The sequence below is a fragment of the Macaca fascicularis genome, chromosome 11 (genome assembly GCF_037993035.2).
Source record: "Macaca fascicularis isolate 582-1 chromosome 11, T2T-MFA8v1.1".
NCBI lineage: Eukaryota > Metazoa > Chordata > Mammalia > Primates > Cercopithecidae > Macaca > Macaca fascicularis.
Window position 1 is genome coordinate 124274103 of NC_088385.1, and position 20231 is coordinate 124294333.

Consider the following 20231-nt stretch of genomic DNA (forward strand, 5'->3'; position numbering starts at 1 on the left):
AGCTTTGAGCAGGTACAGGCGAGGTTAGGAGACCATCTTTCAGGATGGAAAGGAGAACATTGTGTTTGCTATTAATTTGCTCACCCTGGGAAGCATTTCTGAAGCCTGTGCCTATGGGGATGTCTAGCAGGCCACAACAGGGCTGTTTCCTTTGTGCTGGAGCTGGGACTCAAATATATCCGAGTGCTAGGGCCTCTGCCTCCTGAGAGCTCTATTTCTGAGAGGCATTTGGAAAATTGAATCTCAGGCAACAGAGTCAGGATGATTTCGCAGGCCTGTGACTTTTTTTTTTCTTTTTGTCTTTTTTTTCGAGGCAGAGTCTCACTCTGTTGCCTAAGCTGGAGTGCGGTGGTACAATCTCAGCTCACTGAAACCTCCACCTCCCAGACTCAAGGAATTCTTGTGCCTCAGCCTCCCAAGTAGCTAGGACTACAAGTGTGCGCCCTCACGCCTGGGCTCATTTTTATATTTTTAGTAGAGATGGCGTTTCACCATGTTGGGCACGCTGGTTTCGAACTCCCGACCTCAGGAGATCTGCCTGCCTCAGCCTCCCAAAGTGCTGGGATTATAGTCATAAAACACCTTGCCCGGCCTGGCCCGTGGTTGTAAATCTTTCTGGGTGAAATCCTACATTAAGGATTTGATGGTGGGTGAAGATGAACGTAAACCCCAAGCTCTGCTGGTCTATCAGTCATGCTCCCAGGAACTCTCTAGGCTAAAACTGCTCGGCAGACTTACTTCACCTTGGAAGATTCAGTCTTACCCCCTTTCTCCAGCACCCTCAAGTCCTTCCCTTCTCCAAGCAAACGGAATTTCTATATTAGCAGAGGCCTTAAGGCAAGCTCTCCATACATCTTCCTGTCCTTTCATCATCACGTCCTGCAAAGGCTAGTGGTCCTCCTTCCAGTCCGGAGTTTGTGCAGGGAGAATGGCCCAACAGCAGGTAGGTCCTCACTCTATTTATCTAGGGTAGCTTTTCACTTAAGATGCTTATTACGATAAGAGGCTTTAGGATGATGTCAAAACTCAGCATGTGTCTCAGTTATTGTTAGCACCAAAGACAACCTCAGAGAACTAATAATGATCCTTAGCAAGAAAAAAAGAAGCAATGTTATCCGCTACAACCATTCCTTTTTTTTTTTTTTTTTTAAGATGGAGTCTCGCCCTGTCGCCCAGGCTGGAGTGCAGTGGTGCGATCTCAGCTCACTGCACCCTCCACCTCCCAGGTTCAAGCAATTCTCCCACCTCAGCCTCCCGAGTAGCTGGGATGACAGGTGCCTACCATCATGCCCGGCTAATTTTTGTATTTTTAGTAGAGACCGGAGTTTTGCCATGTCGGCCAGGCTGGTCTCAAACTCCTGACCTCAGGGAATCTTCCCACCTCGGCCTTGCAAAGTGCTGGGATTACAGGTGTGGCCCCGCATTCCTTTTACTATAATGCCTTTTTCCATTTTGTTTTAGGCAAATGCTTATCTGATCTTCAAAACCCTGAGGCCCTGTTCTCAATGTTGAGCTCAACTCCTCAGACTTGAAGACCAAAGTTATGCTTTCAAGTTGGCATTGTCTAACTAAGGTGGGCAGTGTGCAAGGAAATGACCAGAGTCTGCCATTGCTCAGATTTCTGCATTGACTTTTAGTGTCTTTCTCGCAGGGTCGAGGCCTCCCCTGTTTCTTCCTTCGAATCGAGATCTCAAGGTTACTGCATACCAGGAATTACAAACTGATACCTAGAGGTGGTAGGTGGGTAAGCTAAATCAGTAAAGAAGGCTGGGTAACTTCAAAACAGGACACTCAGTCGCATATTAAAAAAGAAAGACTTGTGTGTGTAGAAATGAAGAATGTTCTTAGCTTTTTTTTTTTTTTTGGAGACAGGTTCTTGCTCTGTCACCCAGGCTGGAGTGCAGTGGCACTATCACGGCACACTGTAGCCTCAACTTCCCTGGCTCAAGCAATACTCCCGCCTCAACCTCCCAAGTAGCTGGGACTACAGGTGCATGCCACCATGCCGAGTTAATAGTTTATACTTTTTTGTAGAGACGGGGTTTTGCCATGTTGCCCAGGCTGGTCTTAAATTCCTAGGCTCAAGTGATCCTCCTGCCTTGGCCTCTTAGAGTGCTGGGGTTACAGGTGTGAGCCACTGTGCCCAGCCAAAAAAAATCTTTCTTAAAACATGAACCTTTTGGTCCATCTCTACCTACCACTTATAAAAATGACATGGGACCAGGTGCAGTGGCTCATACCTGTAATCCCGGCACTTTGACAGGCCAAGGTAGGTGGATCACCTGAGGCCAGGAGTTCGAGACCAGCCTGGCCAAGATGGTTAAACCCCATCTCCAAAAAACGTAAAAATTACCCGAGTGTGGTGGCACACGCCTGTAATTCCAGCTACTCGGGAGGCTGAGAGGGAAGGACTGCTTGAACCCAGGAGGCAGAGGTTGCAGTGAGCAGAGATAGCACCAGAGACTGTCTCACAATAAATAATAATAATAATAATAATTTAAAAAACATGGATATGAAAAGATTTAACTTTCCTTCTACTATAAGAAATCAAAAGCACTAATGCTACTATAAATGACAATGGACACTGGCCTTAATAAGAGGGAGACAATAGGGAGTGGTGAGGTTTGTGGCCAACTAGAAAGCTGCACTCTGTCTAGAGGGGGCAGCTGCTATTCAGTCTATGCAGATTGTTGCCCCATAAGAATGTGGTTGGCTGCAGTGACTCACACCTATAATCCCAGCACTTTAAGAGGCTGAGAAGGGAGGATTACTTGAACTAGGAGTTCAAGACCAGCCTGGGCAACATAGCGAGATCCTGTCTCTACAAAAAATCTAAAAAATTAGCCAGGTCTGGTGGCACCAGCCTGTAGTCCTAGTTACTTGGGAGGGTGAGGTGGGAGGATCTCTTAAGTCTAAGAGATTGAGGTTGCAGTGAGTAACCTAAGATGGTGCCACTGCACCTGAGCCTGGGAGACACAGCAAGACATTGTCTTTTAAAAAAAAAGAGTATAGGCGCAATGTGGTCAGATTATGTACTTTTTTTTTTTTTTTTAAGACAGAGTTTCGCTCCGTCACCCAGGCTGGAGTGCAGTAGTGCGATCTTGGCTGATTGTAACCTCCGCCTCTTGGGTTCAAGCGATTCTCCTGCCTCAGTCTCCTGAGTAGCTGGAATTACAGGCACCTGCCACCATGCCCAGCTAATTTTTTTTTTTTTGAGACGGAGTCTGGCTCTGTCTCCCAGGCTGGAGTGCAGTGGCCGGATCTCAGCTCACTGCAAGCTCCGCCTCCCGGGTCCACACCATTCTCCTGCCTCAGCCTCCCGAGTAGCTGAGACTACAGGCGCCCGCCACCTCACCCGGCTAGTTTTTTTTGTATTTTTTAGTAGAGACGGGGTTTCACCGTGTTAGCCAGGATGGTCTTGATCTCCTGACCTCATGATCCACCCGTCTCGGCCTCCCAAAGTGCTGGGATTACACGCTTGAGCCACCACGCCCGGCCAGCTAATTTTTGTATTTTTAGTAGACATGGGGTTTTACCATGTTGGTCAGGCTGGTCTTGAACTCCTGACCTCGTGATTTGTCCCACTCGGCCTCCTAAAGTGCTGGGATTATAGGTGTGAGCCACCGCACCTGGCCTTAGACTATGTAAATTTTATTTTATTTTTAAATTTATTTTATTTTCTTTTTTCTTTTTTTTCTTTTTTTAAAATTATTATTATACTTTAAGTTCTAGGGTACATGTGCATAACGTGCAGGTTTGTTACATATGTATACTTGTGTCATGAAGCTGTAGATATATTTATGTAAAAATCTGAAACATTGGCAGTACATTTAAAATATGACTATAAATTATCTCTTAATACAATATGGTGTAGACCTAACAAATCAGGTCTGCAGGCTAGATCTGGCCCGAGGCTGCCTCTTACTGTCTTTCTTTGTCTTGTGAGGGCTCATATGATGGCCATACCTCTTTGTTTTCAATTAAGAAAATATAAAAGAGCTTTAAACCATATTTGTTCATTTAATCATGAATGGAGCATAGCTTCCTAAGCTTATGGTGTGGTCTTGACTTTTGAAGACAACATAATAAAAGTCTACAGTTGTGCTTTTCCACCAAACATTTCCAGATATCACTGCTAGAGGGACATTCAGCTAGTGGGATCACGGGTCTCACCCACTGCAGAAACCCCGATGTCCTTTTCTTCCTGGCCAGCCATCAGCGGCTAAGGAAAGCAATTGCCACCAAGGCTCTAGAATGTCTCATCCTCCCCGCTGAAGCTATGTAGAGAGGCTCTGAGGCCTTGTTGAGATGTGCTGGCAGTGAAAGCTGCCATCTGTAGGCCAAGCATCAGGAAAATGAAGCAGGTCATCACTTGCTGAGTCACCTAGGCCACCCCCATGTTCCGACCTCCCACTGGTCACTCCACCCCGACTTCACTGCAATGCAGAGGATGGGTGTGAAATTCACACGCTTCCTTACGGTTACCCTGACCTGGCCCATCAGCTTACTGGACAGGTGAGACAAAGGCGCTGCTGATCTCCAGCCCAATCTAGTCACTCTTTGTAAATGATACTGACTTAGCTGTCAAAACACATCTGAACAGATTGGCAAAGACTAAAAAGTTGGATAACAGATGGAGTTGGCGAGGCTGTGAGGAAACAGTCACTCTGCTAGTTAGCTGGTAAGATTGATCCAACCACTATGGCAAGTACCACCAAAATCACAAATGTGCACGAATTTTGACCCAACAATTCCACTTCTAGGAATTTATTCTATTTTGTTTTTTTTTTGAGACAGGGTCTCCCTCTGTTGCCCAGGCTAGAGCGCAGTGGTGCAGTAATACAATCACAGCTCACTGCAGCCTTGACCTTCTAGGCTCAGGCGATTCTCCCAGCTCAGTCTCCAGGGTAGCTGGGACAACAGCATGTGCCATCATACCCAGCTCATTTTTGTTTTTTTTTTTTAGAGATAGGGTTTTGTCATGTTGCTCAGGCTGATCTCAAACTCTTGGGCTCAAGTGATCCTCCTGCCTCAGCCTTTCAAAGTGTTGGATTACAGGCATGGGCCACCATGCCTGGCCTTTAGGAACGTATTCTATTGATTAGCCTATCCATGTGCCAAACAAGGTATGTGCACAAGGTCACTCATTATAGCACTGTCATAGCAAAATATTGACAATGGCTCATTATGAAGGACTGACAGAATTACAGGATGATCACACAATGGAATATTATATGGCTGTAAAAAAGGAAACAAGATCCTCTTTACCTACTAATGGGGACTAATCTCTACGATATGTTAATAAGTGAAAAAGCAAGGTATAAAACAACATGTGTAATGTGCTCTTATTTGTGTAAAAATATTCAAAAATAATGTGTGTGCTTGTCAATGCATAAAATATGGCTAAAAGAACACACAAAAACCATTAACATTGCTTGACTCTGGGGAGGAAAACTATGTGACTGGAATTAGGGACATACACAGCTTTTCATTATGTATCTTTTTGCTTATTTATTTCAATTTTTTTAAGAGACAGGGTCTCACTCTGTCACTCAGGCTAGAGTGCAGAGGTGCTATATCACAGCTCACTGCAGCCTTGAACTCCTGTCCTCAAGTGATCCTTCTGCCTCAGTCGCCTGAGTAGCTAGGAACTACAGATATATGCCATTATGCTCTACTAATTAAGAAAAAATTTTTTTAAAAAAAAATTGAGATAGGGTCTTGCTATGTGGCCCAGGCTAGTTGTCTTTTTTCTTTTTCTTTTTTTTTGAGATGGAGTCTTGCTCTGTCACCCAGGCTGGAGTGCAATGGCGCGATCTCGGCTCACTGCAAGTTCCCCCTTCCGGGTTCACGCCATTCTCCTACCTCAGCCTCCTGAGTAGCTGGAACTACAGGCGCCTGCCACCATGCCAGGCTAATTTTAGTATTTTTAGTAGAGATGGGGTTTCACCATGTTGGTCAGGCTGGTCTTGAACTCTGGACCTCAAGCTGTCCTCTGCCTTGACCTCCCAAAATGCTGGGGTTACAGGCATGAGGCACTGTGACCAGCTACCATGTATCTTTCATATCTTTTAAATTTGGAGCCATGTGAATGCCTTTCCCGGTAGAAACAGAATTAAAACGTGAAAAATGGCAAGCTCACAAACAATACCAAACCACACAGAAACGAAGTCGAGGTCCACATCCGAGGATAAACACTCCTGGCCTCGGCATCCCAAGTTCTCCAGCCACGGCGGCTGATTTCCATCACGACACAGTTTAGGGTTTAGCTTTCCTCCCCTCAGCTTCCCACCTGGGAGGGGTCGAGAAGGCATGGGAAGCAGTGGTACCAGCTTGGCATCAAGCACTTACCTGCTCCTTCTCTGAATATGGGTTGTTGAGGACCACAGGCACATTGCCCTTCCCCCATAGGTCATTGAAGACTCGGTCATTCTCCACACCAAGGGGCAGAGGTTTGTGTGATTTGCCGTCCAAATCTCTGAAAGGCAAGGTGGGGCAGGTGAGGAAGGGGACATCAGGAGGGACTGCTAGTTGCTTCGATCTGGAAGTCCTGAGTCTGTACAGAACCGCAGTGGCTCACTCACATAACTCGTTATGAGCCAGCAAGCTTTGGGTACCCCGCCCGCTGCTTCATAAAGATCGACAGTGACACGTGGGAAGGCAGTTCCGGGTATCAATCACAAAGGGAGTGCATCCAAGGGGACTTTGATAGCTGGCATATCCCTATCTTTGTGGACATCATTTCAGGATGGCAAGGAGAAGGATTTTGCCTGTCCCTCTCCCTTCTTCATTCCACGGATCTGGGAACACAGGAGGCCTGTTTCCTAGTAATAGTCCATGTACCATGAACCCCTGGACAACTTAATGCTCATGACACCTACCAGTGGAAAAAGTAGGAGGAAGGAAGGATAGAGAGGTCCTGTGGGCTTTGGGTAATAAGTTATTCTGACCCTAAGACTTTTGGCTTTGAACAATAGCAGCTCAGGACAAACAGAATGATTTGGAAAATAAAGGGAACATAATGACAAAAATAATAATACTATTAATAAGGAGAGATAGCATTTATTAAGCACTTACTATGTGCCAAGCACTTTACATGTGGGTTTTTAAAAATTATTATTTTATTTATATTAGACATGGGTTCTCCCTGTGTTGGCCAGGCTGATCTCTAACTCCTGGGCTCAAGCAATGCCCCTGCCTCAGCCTCCCAAAGTGCTGGGATTACAAGTGTGAGCCACCATGCCTGGCCATGTGTTTTAGTGCATTTAACTCTCGTGACAACCCTTTGAGACAGGAGTGACTGTTTTTTGTTTTTGTTTTTTCCCAGCCTTGTCCTGTCATCCCAGCTGGAATACAGTGGCACAATCACAGCTCACTGTAGCCTTGATCTCCTGGATTCAAGTGATTCTCCTGCCTCAGCCTTCTAAGTAGCTGGGACTACAAGGGTGTACCACCACGTCTGGCTAACTTTTAAAATTTTTTGTAGAGATGGGGTCTCACTATGTTGCCCAGGCTGGTCTCGAACTCCTTGGTTCAAGTGGTCCTCCCACCCCAGCCTCCCAAAGTGCTGGGATTACAGGCGTGAGCCACTAAGCCTGTCAGGAATGATTGTTAATCAGTATTTTATGGATGGGGTAAGGGAGACAGAGAGAAGCTAAGTAGCTCAAGGTCACACAGTAGCAAAGCCTAGTATTCCAGCCCACTCATCACATCCATTCTAAAGTAGGGGTTGTCACTGTCATCATCATCATCACCACCACTGTCACCATCATCTTTATCACCACCACTACCACAGTCATCACCATAGCCACCATCATTCTCATTGTTACCATCATCATTATTGTAATCATCATCATCTAACTTGCCTCATCAGCTTCCACCATAATCACCATCACCATCCTCATCACCATAATCACCCTCATCATTATCATTATCAACCTCATCATCATTATCAACCTCATCATATCCTCATCTTCATGATCAGTGCCATCACCTTCATTAGCAGCATCACCATTATCACCATCCTCTTCCTCCTCCTTGGCATCATGACCACACCAGCATCTTCAAGACCACCAGCATCATCCTCACAATCATCACATGAGGAAACTATAGTTCAGAGTGGTTAAGTCACTAGCCTAAGTCACACAGCTAGTGATGGTGGATTCAAACCCAGGCTTGTTCTGGATGCTAGAGCCTGACTTTTTTTGGAGACAGTCTTGCTCTTTTGCCCAGGCTGGAGTGCAGTGGTGCAATCCTAGCTCACTGCAGCCTTGACCTCCTAGGCTCGAGCGATCCTCCCACCTCTGCCTCTCCAGTAGCTGGGACTACAGGCGCACATCACCCTACCTGGCAATGTTGTAAATTTTTTGTAGAGACAGGGTCTCACTGTGTTGTGCAGGCTGGTCTCAAACTCCCAAACTCAAGTGATCCTCTTGCCTTGGCCTCCCAAAGTGCTGGGATTACAGGTATGAGCCACCATGCCTGGCCAGAATCTGACTTCTTACTCACTAAGTTTTCCTGGCTTCCTGTCCCTGAACTCTAACAGGCTCAGGCTGAGGTGATCTCAGCTAGGTTCCACAGGCTGGCCACCCTCTGAGATGGAGATGGGAGTTGGCACCAAAATCCAGATGGCCTCATCAGACCTGTCCTACTCTCTGAGTCCTTCTACTCTCTAAGTACTGCCCTCCTACTTCCCAACAGCCTTTCTCCTTTTGGCTCTCCTATCCAATTTCACTCTGACCATGGCCTCTGTCTGCCTCTAACTGGGCAATGCAGCTTGCCCTGTGGCTCATCTTGGTTTGGGTCCCAGGCATTAAGACTGGCCATTGTCTTGCCTTCTGTTTTATGTTCCTAGCTTTGGGGACTCCTCCATCCCCCAATCTGGTACAATGACAGTCATCTTGGATGAACCAGAAGCCACGGTCCAAGCTCTGAGAGCGAGACCCCCAGTGACCCCTCCAGCAGCTCCCTCTGGGCCACCCAGATACCCTGCCTGCAGTGTTTCACGTTGTCCCTGTGGCCCACATCAAAGCCACTTCCGCTCTTCTGCCTGGAGAGGTTTGCAATTTGTCAGAGGGAACATTCTGTTTCACCCTCTTCAAAATGTCACCAAAACATACCCAGAGTGGCTCTTGATTACAGGCATTTCCCAAGTTAATGGTTACCTACATGATCATAAACAGAAGTATCGTCTGTTGAGAGTGCTGCTCTAAATGTCACTCAGTTCCCTTTCAGCTCTGAAACTACTGATCCTACATCACATGACCATAAGTGAGGATTCAGCAGAGAAGGAAGGAGGTTAATGTATTTGGAGCCTCTATAACATTCCGGGTACTTGCACAGAAGTTATTTCATTTAATTTCAACAGACATTAAAAGTTTCCATTTCACACATGAAAAAACTGAACCCAGAGGGGTATGTAAGTTTCCCAAGGCCCCATCGTCAGCATATCGTACAGCTGGGATTTGAAACTAGGTGTGACTGATGAGCTGCCAAGATCCTGCCTTTTTAATTTTATTTATTTTATTTTTGAGACAGAGTCTCACTCTGTTGTCCAGGCTGGAGTGCAGTGGCGTGATCTCGGCTCACTGCAACCTCTGCCTCCCAGGTTCAAGCAACTCTTCTGCCTCAGCCTCCCACATAGCTGGGATTACAGGCACACACCACCACGCCCAGCTAATTTTTGTTTTTTTAGTAGAGATTGGGTTTCACCACGTTGGCCAGGCTGGTCTCGAAGCCCTGATCTCAGGTGATCCGCCTGCCTTGGCCTCCCAAAGTGCTGGGATTACAGGAGATCCTTCCTTTTTTAAAACAGAGATAGGAAAAACTGGTTAGGATGCTCACTGTAAGCCAGAGGCTACAGAGCAAGTAACCCAACATCTCCTGCGGAGTGAAGCCAATTTACAAAAATTACAAGGTACAATTACCCAGGCAATTTGAAAATGATCACATGGGTCGTCTTATGGGAATTTGCAGAGAGAGTTTCTTTTACCATCATTCTTCTTTATTTTTAATCAATTAAGATCTTTGTTTAAATAATGCAGTTGAAGTGTTTTGCCAACAAAAACTTAATTTTGGAGTCCTATGTGATGGGCATATACATTTGTATTATTTATTTTTTTTAGATGGAGTCTTGCTTGTCGCCCAGGTTGGAGTGCAGTGGCATGATCTCAGCTCACTGTAACCTCCATTTCCCAGATTCAAGTGATTCTCCTACTTCAGCTTCCCGAGTAGCTGGGATTATAGGTGCGCGCCACCATGCCCAGCTAATTAAAATTTTTTTATTTTTATTTTTAGTAGAGACAGGGTTTCATCATGTTGGCCAGGCTGCTCTTGAACTCCTGGCCTCGAGTGATCCACCCACGAAGGATATTTTAAATATGGGATCATGAGAAACATCCAGGTTGAACTATTTTGCTTCCCTTCACCCAGAAGCAAAATCAGAAGCAGATTTAGTTCAATTGTCAAACCACAATCTGTCAGTGAGAACCAGGTCTGAAGGAAATATCTGGCTTACCGCCACAAATCTGTTCAACCTGGATCCACCTGTTTGCTGGGGTTGCAGGAGCACTGTAGCATGCTGGTTAAGGATGCAGCTGTGGATTGGGAGGAACTGGGTTCAAGTCCTGGCTTTGCTGGTTATAAACTATGCAACTCTGGACACTTCACCTGTCTCAGACTCAGTTTACTCATCTGTTAAATAGGGTCAGTAATATCTGCAATGATTAAAGGAGGTCAAGCTTATAATACTTAGCAGTGTGGCACCTGCTATCACTTTTGCTGCTTATGGAGGATCAGAAAGAAATAGAGAAAGAAACTTCTAGCTCTGTATAGAACAGTGGCTATTCCTCTGTGCCATCCCTGTCTAGTAGAACTTCCTGCGATGATGGAAATGTCTCATATCTGCACTATCACATATTATAGCCGCTAGACACATGTGGCAATTGAGCATTTGAAATGAGGTTATTGTCATGGAGGAACTAAATTTTAAGTTTTATTTAACTTGGATTGATTTAAATTTAAAGAGCCAAATGTGGCTTAAGGCTATATTGTCAGACAGTGCAACCGCCGGAAACCTGAAGGCTCCAAAGACTGGGAATTGAAGGCATACATGGCTCCAATCAGGGGGCATCTTTGCTGGGGGCTGGGGCCCATGTTGGGGGGTCTACCCTCAGACACTTTCTAAGCTGCCATGTCTTGTTCATGGAACCCAGGAATTCGATAATTCTCTACTTCCCTTCCAGACTCCTACCTCCTATCATTTTTGGCCCTGATCTCTTGACTCCTCTCTCTTCCCGAGGAGTACACCATGTCCGCCCTTACCTTTATACTTAAGCTCCCCAGGTTGCTCTTTCATATTCCCTCTGCTGAGAGCCAACTCCTGCTCAGCCTTGATGGCCCACTTCATGTCCCACCTGTCCTGGGAATTTAATGAGATCATGCATGTAAAATGCCTAGCACATAATCAGCACTAACTAAACATGAGTGATGTATATTTCCATTTAGAACTAAGAAAACTGATGCCCAGAGAGATTAGGTAATTTGTCAAAGGTCACACAGCAGGCAACAAGAGCTTGCAGATGAGATGTCTCTTCATTGTTGTCCCAGCTAAGAGTCACTGTGTATAGGGCTTATGTGGGGGGCCTCTGGGAGGGCAGCATTTGGTTGGACCTCACATCTGAGAAGAACCTCAAACTTAGATGTTAGATGTTCTCTCCAAATGGGGTAGATGTGTTGAACATATTCATTCATATATAAATTTAGTAACTCTGTTGTATTATTATTATTATTTCGAGACAGAGTCTCACTCTGTCACCCAGGTTGGAGTGCAGTGGCATGATCTCAGCTTACTGCAAACTCCTGGGTTCAAGCGATTCTCTTGCCTCAGCCTCCTGAGTAGCTGAGATTACAGACATGTACCACTACGCCTTGCTAATTTTTGTATTTTTAGTAGAGACAGAGTTTCACTAGGTTGGCCAGGCTGGTCTCCAGCTCCTGACCTCAAGTGATCCATCTGCCTCAATCTCCCAAAATGTTGGGATTACAGGTGTGAGCCACTGCACCTGGCCTGTTTTATTATTTATTCACTAAAAATATATTGAGAGCTCACAGAAGGAGACGGACAGGGCCTCTTTTGACTTCTGAGATGTCTGGATGGTAACTCCCCTTTAACAGAGCTCATGAGTCTTGGTCTTGCCCAGCTGCCTGGAATAATCTCAGTTTAGATTGGAGTTTCTCTGCTTCCACACTACTGGTATTTGGGGCCTGATAATTTCTTGTTGCCGGGGCTGTCCTGTGGATTGGAGGATGTTTGAGCAGCATTCCTGGCCTCTGCACACTAGATGCCAGTAGCACCCCTATCCCCAAAGTTGTCACAACCAAAAAATGCTTCCAGATATTGCAAAGTGCCCCCTGGGAGGCAAAATTGTACTCCTACCCACTGAGAGGCACTTTCAGTGGTTTAGATGTGGCTGAGCATCTCAACGTGACACTTCCAAGTTCCTCCCCATCCTTGCTCTATGCTCACCCAAGGATCTGCAAGGACTTATTCACCAGCTGTCCCTTGTTCCCAGATGGAATTGACGAGCTCGCCTTCACTAAATGGCCCTCACCCACCCCTCTCAGGTGTCCTTCTCCGTCTGGAAAAGCCATCCCCCAGTGAGCCTGACATTCTGGTGGCCAGTGTCCCCAGGGCTATCACGTGGTCACATTTGGTGGTTCTCAAACTCCAGGGTGCATCCAGATCAACTGAGCGGCTTGTTAAAATTCAGATTCCTGGCCAGGCATGGTGACACATGCCTGTAAAGTGCTGTAATTCCAGCACTTTAGGAGGCCGAGGTGGGAGGTTCGCTTGAGCCCAGGAGTTCCAGACCAGGCTGGGCAACAAAGTGAGATCCTGTCTACACACAAAATAAAAAAAAATTAGCTGAGCGGGATGGCGCCTGCCAATAGTCCCAACTACTGGAGAAGCTGAGGCAGGAGAATCACTTGAGCCCAGGAGGCTGAGACTGCAGTGAGGTAAGGTTGCGCCACTGCACTCCAGCCTGGGCGACAGAGACAGACCCTGTCACACACACACACACCCCCCTCAGATTTCTGAGCTCTCCTCCTAGAGAGTTTGAGTAGTGGGTCTAGGAGGGAACCCTAGAATCTGCATCATCAGAAGCACCCCAGGTGGTCCACGGACACACTGGGAGACCCATTTCGCTGGGAGCTCTCTGGCCCAGGCTCTAGCAGTAGGCAGCAAGGTTCCTTCTGGGTTAGAGATGTCAGCCTCCCTATCTCCTTTCCTTTTTTCACCCCCGTCCTCCTATAAGGCCAGATGTGGAGTTCTGCCTCCCTCCTGGTAAGCATTTTCTATGCTTTCTGGCGAGAACAAAACTAAATTCTTTTTTCTTCCACTTCACTAGCTGGATGGTTGTACCCAAGCCAAAAGTTGCTTGTGCATCTCTAAACCTTCTGAGAATCTTTGCCAGATCCTTCCAACTGTGGCTTCCTAAGAACCAGGCCCCCCAACCTCTTGCATGGAAGGAAAAGGGGTCCTGGGCTTGATTTCCCAGGAAGTTTGAACGTGGGTCGATGGGACCGATGCTGAGCACTTACAGACCCCGAGGATCTGCGAGGGGAACAGGTGGGCCAGACCCTGTGCTGGGCACAGGGAGGCGGGGGCTGCTGCCTGTTCCGGCCAACCAGACAAGGAGGCCGCCGAGGAGCAGCTGGTGCTGGCAGGAGGCCCTGACCACATTTTTCAGCAGACACCACACTCTCTCTGACTCCTGCTTCTCCTGGCCCTGCACGCTCCAACAGCCTTGGTTTCTGCCTCCACCTGGTCTGGAATGCTGGGAGCTGAGTAGGAAGTAGGAAGTAGGAAGTAGGAAGACTTGGAGGCTGTAGAGGCCGGGACTGGGGTCTCTGCAAAGCTTTTCTTCTAGATTTCATCATGCTTAGAATGGGAGGAATGGGAAGTTCATGTTAAACAGAAAAGTATGCTTTATTATTATGATTTTTAGAGACAAAGTCTCGCTGTGTCACCTAGGCTGGAGTACAGAGGCATGATCATAGCTCAATGCAGCCTTGAACTTCTGGGCTCAAGTGATCCTCCTGTCTCAGTTTCCTGAGTAGCAGGGATTACAGGCATGCACCACCATCCCTGACTAATTTTTAAATTTTTTTGTAGAGATGGGGTCTTGCTATGTTGCCCAGGCTGGTTTTAAACTCCTTGGCTTAAGCAATCCTCCTGCCTTGGCCTCCCAGTGCTGGGATTACAGGCGTGAGCCACCACACCTGGCCAAAAGTATGCTTTCAAGAGGAGGAATTCTACCATGAACGCCGCATCTGGGAAGTGAGGAGAGGGCCTTTGGGCTCTGTCACAATCATGACTTAATTGTTAATATCACCAAAGGTGGACAGGATTCTCAAACTCACGTGTCTGCAGAAGACAGGCTGGAGAGGACAATGTGTGGACTGGGCTGTTTAGATGCTGGAAGATGAGAGACCCCACAGTGGCCCCTTTCCAGCTCCTGCCACTGGTTGCCTCACAAGGATGTAGACTCTGTATTAACAGTTCTTTGGAATTTTTTTTTAAGAGGCTGGAGACTGATTTCACCACAAATTCACTATTCCAGAAAACAGCAGGCGAAATAAACTCATGGGAGAACTGTGTGTGCTCCTCAACCTTTTTTGCAACCCTTGCCCTAAAAGGATGTTTTGAGTTCTTCTCTTTGGAGGAATGTTCCAGAGAGGTGGAGTTCCTACGATCCAGGTGTGGTGTGTCCTGTGATAAGCGTACCAGCCACTGGCCCTCACGAGGAACCTGAACGCTAGTTCTGGAAGAAACCTTAAGGCTCATTTGGTCCACATCTCATTTTTACAGATGGGAAAACTGGTGCCCAAAGAGGTCAAAGGGCTTTCCTAAAGTACATAGCTGGTGAGTGGTAAAGTGGAAGGAGGGGCTAGAAGCAAGGTCAGTGGACTCAGTCCAGTGAGACCTCATAGGGATGGCGGCAGGGATAGCCATAGGTTAGCCCAGGGCCGGGCCAGAGCATTGCTCCATGGTGTTGGTTAGATGAGTGTGGTAGACTGAATAACAGCCCAAGGATCTCAGATCCTAATCCCTTGAACCCGTATATGTTTCCTTAGATGGAGAAAGGGTCTCTGCAGATATATTGTGATGTTAAAGATCTTGAGATGGGCAGATTCCCTGGGGTTATCTCTGTGGGCCCTCAATGTAATCACACGTCTTAATAAGAGGGCTCTGACTACAGAGGGGATGTCACCATGGAAGCCAGATGCTCTGTTCCTGGTTTTGAAAATGGAGGAAGGGACCACAAGCCAAAGGATGCAAGGAACGCAGCTTTAGACCCTGGAAGAGGCAAGGAAATGAGTTCTCTTCAAGAGCCTCCAGGAAAGAACACAGTTCTGCTGATACCTTGATTTGGTATCAGCCCAGGGAGACCAATTCAGACTTAAGACCGTCAGAATGATAAGGGAATAAAGGTGTATTGCTTTCAACCACCAAGTTTGGGGTGATTTGTTATGCAGCCATAGGAAGCCGACACAATGAGTGAATGGGGGTGGGGACAGGGATGACAGTAGGGTGGTTGATGAGCCCACCCATGTGTCCAGCCTCACTGCCCACCACTCTCCCCGTCCACTCACTATGCTCAAGCCCCTCGAGCTTTCTGTCCTTTGCACGTTCCCACCCGGTTCCTGTCTCAGGGCCTTTGCTCCTGCTGTGCCTTCTGCTAGGAACACCTTTTCCTAGACGTCACATGGTTGGTATCTTTGGCCTCAGTAAAAATGTTGCCTTTTCAGAAAGCCCCTTCCTGACCCCCCGATCTAATGCTCTACCACACCCCAAGCCACTTTTCTTCAAATCACTGTTTTATTTCCTTCATAGCATGTACCACTATCTAAGATGACTGCATTTGTCTACTTATTTATTTATTTATTTAGAGATGGAGTCTCATTCTGTTGCCCAGACTGGAGTGCGGTGGCATGGTCTTGGCTCATTGCAGCATCTGCCTCCCGAGTTCAAGCGATTCTCCTGCCTCAGCTTCTTGGGTAGCTGGGATTACCTCACCTGGCTGATTTTTGTATTTTTAATAGAGACAGGGTTTCACCATGCTGGCCAGGCTGGTCTCGAAATCCTGACCTCAAGGGATCTGCCCGCCTCGCCCTCCCAAAGTGCTGGGATTACAGGCATGGGCCACTGCACCTGGCCTATTTATTTTTGATTTCTTGTCTCTGATATGATTCTCCAAGGGCAGAAGTTCACCATGGAATTCCCAGGGCTGAGTACAGTGTCAGGGCAGAATGGATGCTCAGTAAACATTCATTCCATGAAAGGCGGTGAGAAGCCCCCTGGTTAGCCATCATTTTTGGTGGGCGGGCAGGCTTATCCCATGGCTCTTCCTCAGAATAAAGGGCCAGGTACCCACCTGGCAAGACAGCAGAGACACAGATGGGGAGAGGGTCCAAAGTGAGAGTAACCCCGGGAAGGGTGGATGGGGAGCTGCTTACGTTCAAGTGGGTAAGATCAGAATAAAAGGTGGAGATTCAGGTTGAAGGCTAAGTTACTGGGCTTAGTTCCTTAATTGAAATATACCCCAGCAGAGGGATTCCAAGCTCTGAGATACATCAAGTGCACCCTGGGAGGAGTGCTTCTGACTCAGACAGTCCTGGAATCAATACTGCCATCGGTCATGCTGAGGTCAGTTCTAATGGAGAGTTCTAACTAGCGTGAGTCCTCTAAGCCAAAACTGAGCCAGTCAGTCATCTTCCCTGCTGTAGAGGAAGCCATGGGGGAACAGACTGCCTCCCTCCCTCCTTCCTTCCTTCCTTCCTTCCTTCCTTCCTTCCTTCCTCCCTCCCTTCCTTCCCTCCCTCTCTCCTTCCCTCCCTCCCTATCTCCTTCCTTCCCTCATTCTCTCCTTCCTTCCCTCCCTCTCTCCTTCCCTCCCTCTCTCTTTCCCTCCCTCCCTCCTTCCTTCTCTCCTCCCTTCCCCTTCTCCTTCCTTCCCTTTTTTCCTTCCTTCCCTCCCTCTCTCCTTCCTTCCCTCCCTCTCTCCTCTCCCTCTCTCCTTCCTTCCCTTCCTCCCTCCTTCCTTCCTTCCCTCCTTCCTTCTTTCCCTTCCTCTTTCCTTTCTTCCTTCCCTCCCTCTGTCCCTCCTCTTCCTTCCCTCCTTCCTTCCCTCCCTCCTTCCTTCCTTACCTCTGTCCCTCCTCTCCTTCCTCCCTCGTTCTCTCTTCTTTCCCTTCCTCCTTCCTTCCCTCCTCCCTTTCCTCACTCCTGCTTTCCCTCCCTTCTTTCCCTTTTCTTTGTCCCTTCCCTCCTTCCTTCCTTTCCTCCCCTTCCCTCCCTCCTTCCTTCCCTCTCTTCTTCTTCCCTCCCTCCTTCCTTCCCTCTCTCCTTCCTTCCTTCCTTGCCCCTCCTCCCCTCCCTCCCTCCTTCCTTCTCTTCTTCTTTGCCTCCCTCCTTTCTTCCTTCCCTCTCTCATTCCTTTCCTCCCTCCTTCCTTCCCTGCTTCCTTTCTTTCTTCCTTCCCTCCTTCTTTCATCTCTCCTTCCCTCCCTCCTTCCTTCCCTCCCCACTTCCTGCCCTCCTTCCTTCCCTCCTCCCTTCCCTATCTCCTTCCTTTCTTCCTTCCTTCCCTCCTTACCCCCTTCCTTGCTTCCCTCCTTATTCCCTCCCTCCCTGCTTTCTTCATGCATTCTTCCTTCTCTCCCTCCCTCCCTCCCTCCTTTAAGGCCTACTCTGGGGTCAAGCTTGGAACTAAATGATGGGGATTCAGAGAGGAATAGAATGTGGCGCTTAAATAGTGAGACCATGGGTGGGAACCAGCCTTGGATGAAGGATGGGCTTTTTCATCCCATTCTTCACCCTCTCTCCACCTGCACCCTCTCTCCACCTGTTTTCCTGCCGTGTTGTCAGGTGGGTACCCAGCCTTTTATTCTGAGGAGGAGCCATGGGATAAGCCTGCCTGCCCACCAAGGTTGCAGTGAAGAAGAAAGGGCATGAGGACCACAGAGCAAATGAAGAGGCCCTTCCATAAATGGGGGAGTCCCTCCTGTTGCGTGAATGAAGCGGGGCCATGGGCATCCCTCAAGGTGACCTGCATTCGCTGCAACAGGCCAGGGGCACTTTCTTTAGCAGATGGCACCCAAGGCCTCAGTTTCCCTTTCAGATGCTGAGAAAATATTCCAGTGTCCTAAAAAATGTGACAGCTAGAAGCCAGGTGCACTGTGGCCAACAGTGCAATCTAGAAAGTCAGTAGAGGCCAAGAGTATGAGTTTGGGGTCAAGTCCTGGCTTTGCTACTTGCTAGCTGTGTGATCTGGGACAAGTGACCATACCTCTCTGAGCCTTGGTTTCCCCATCAGGAAAACAAAGTGCCGTGCATAGAAAACGACTTAACTGACGTAGAGACTGTAGCATGGAGCCAGACTCACTTCCAGTGCTCCATAGAGTTTAGCCAGACTAATAATTATAAAACTTAGGCTTCCCACAGAAGCAGCTTTCTTCTCTGCCTCCGACAACTGAGTTGATTCTCTGGAGTTGAAATTGACTTCTGTTCCCCCCATCACATTCTCTTGCCTAGTGTCCCTTTAATTTTTATTTCATTTTATTTTATTTTATTTTATTTTATTTTATTTTATTTTGAGACAGAGTCTGGCTCTGTCACTCAGGCTGGAGTGTAGTGGGGCGATCTCAACTCACTGTAACCTCTGCCCCCAGGTTCAAGCGATTCTCCTGCCTCAGCCTCCCAAGTAGCTGGGACTACAGGCATGCACCACCACATCTGGCTAATTTTTTTTTTTTTTTTTTTTTTTTTTTTTTTTACTTTTAGTAGAGATGGGGTTTTGCCATGTTGGCTGGTCTTGAACTCCTGACCTCAAGTAATCCACTTGCCTCAGCCTTCCAAGATGTGGGAGTAAAGCATGAGCCACCCACCTGGCTTGTCCATTAAGTTCTAAACACTCACTATGAGGCTTCTAGGTAGAACCAGGAGAGCACCCTGTGGCTGGTGCTGTGTGACCCTGGGAAAGTTGTTTACCTCTCTGAGCCTCGCCCTCATCTATGAAAGTAGGCTGAAACCACACACCCTCCTTATGGGGCGGAATTCAGACACTCGGAAGAGGCTGACAACTATTGTGAAGGGACTTTGTAAGTAACCAAGTGCCCTACAAGTGGGAGGGGTTATCAGAGCACAGGGCGAGGCTGACCTGCTAGTCCAGGTGGACGCTGGATCAGGAACCTTGGCCTCTTTGGAACCCTCCTTCAGGGCAGCAAGCTGAGTAACCTGGATATTCTCTTACATGCAGCATTTTAAAGTGACCGCTCCAGCCAGGTGCGGTGGCTCACGCCTCTAATCCCAGCACTTTGGGAGGCTGAGGCAGGTGCATAATTTGAGGCCAGGAGCTTGAGACCAGCCTGGGCAACCTGATGAAACCCTGTTTCTACAAAAAAACATAAAAAATTAGCTGGGCATGGTCCCAGGTACTTGGGGAGCTGAGGTGAGAGGATCACTTGAGCCCAGGAGGTGGAGATTGCAGTGAGCCATCATGGCACCACTGCACTCCAGCCTGGGCTACAGAGCAAGACTCTGTCTCTAAACAAACAAACAAACAAACAAACAAATAAAGTGACTGCTCCCAAGTACAGAAGGTGCTGAAACTTTGGGATTCACTACCTCCCTTCCTCAAACCCCCTCGTATTGCTGCCACTGCCTGCTGGAGCCACCTTCCTCTTGGGATGAAGGGATAAGACTGTCTTTAGAGTAAATATCACTTCTCGTCCCAAATAAGTGCCACCATCCTGAAACTACAGGGACGCCCCATGGGGGAATGGAAGAGATGTGGCAGGAGATTAAGCCTGTTTCCAAGAGGTAAGAAAGAAAGAAAATGGGGACAACAGAGCAGGAGAGACAGGGCACTGCTGAGAAGCAGTGACAGCTCCCGCCTCGGCTTGGCCCCCCGACTGGCAGGTGCGCCCTGGATCTGGGGCTCTGGGCCTGGTGGGCTTCACTGTCACCCAAGCCAGTGGGTTTTCTCGGGCCAGTGACTTCACCCAGCATCCAGGATGCCAGTGCTGATGTCCAGCCCTACATGCAGCCTGGATGGAGAGGCCACTGGGAGGATGAGCATTTTCCAAGCAGCCATGTGCTCTAAGCAGTTTGAATCAAGCCAGGACTGCCTGTCACAAGAGTGACCCCGAAGAACATTCTCGCTCTG

The 20231-nt window shown here is 47.8% G+C and overlaps 1 protein-coding gene across 2 annotated transcripts in view; it reads right to left on the reverse strand.

Moving 5' to 3' along the window:
* Window positions 1-20231, reverse strand: part of NOS1 (nitric oxide synthase 1) — a 231703-nt gene that overhangs the window by 90524 nt on the left and 120948 nt on the right. For both annotated transcript variants that reach the window (XM_045366051.3, XM_015431613.4), the window contains exon 3: window positions 6352-6478. In XM_045366051.3, the coding sequence (XP_045221986.2) occupies window positions 6352-6478 (127 nt within the window). The remainder of the gene's footprint in view (window positions 1-6351; window positions 6479-20231) is intronic.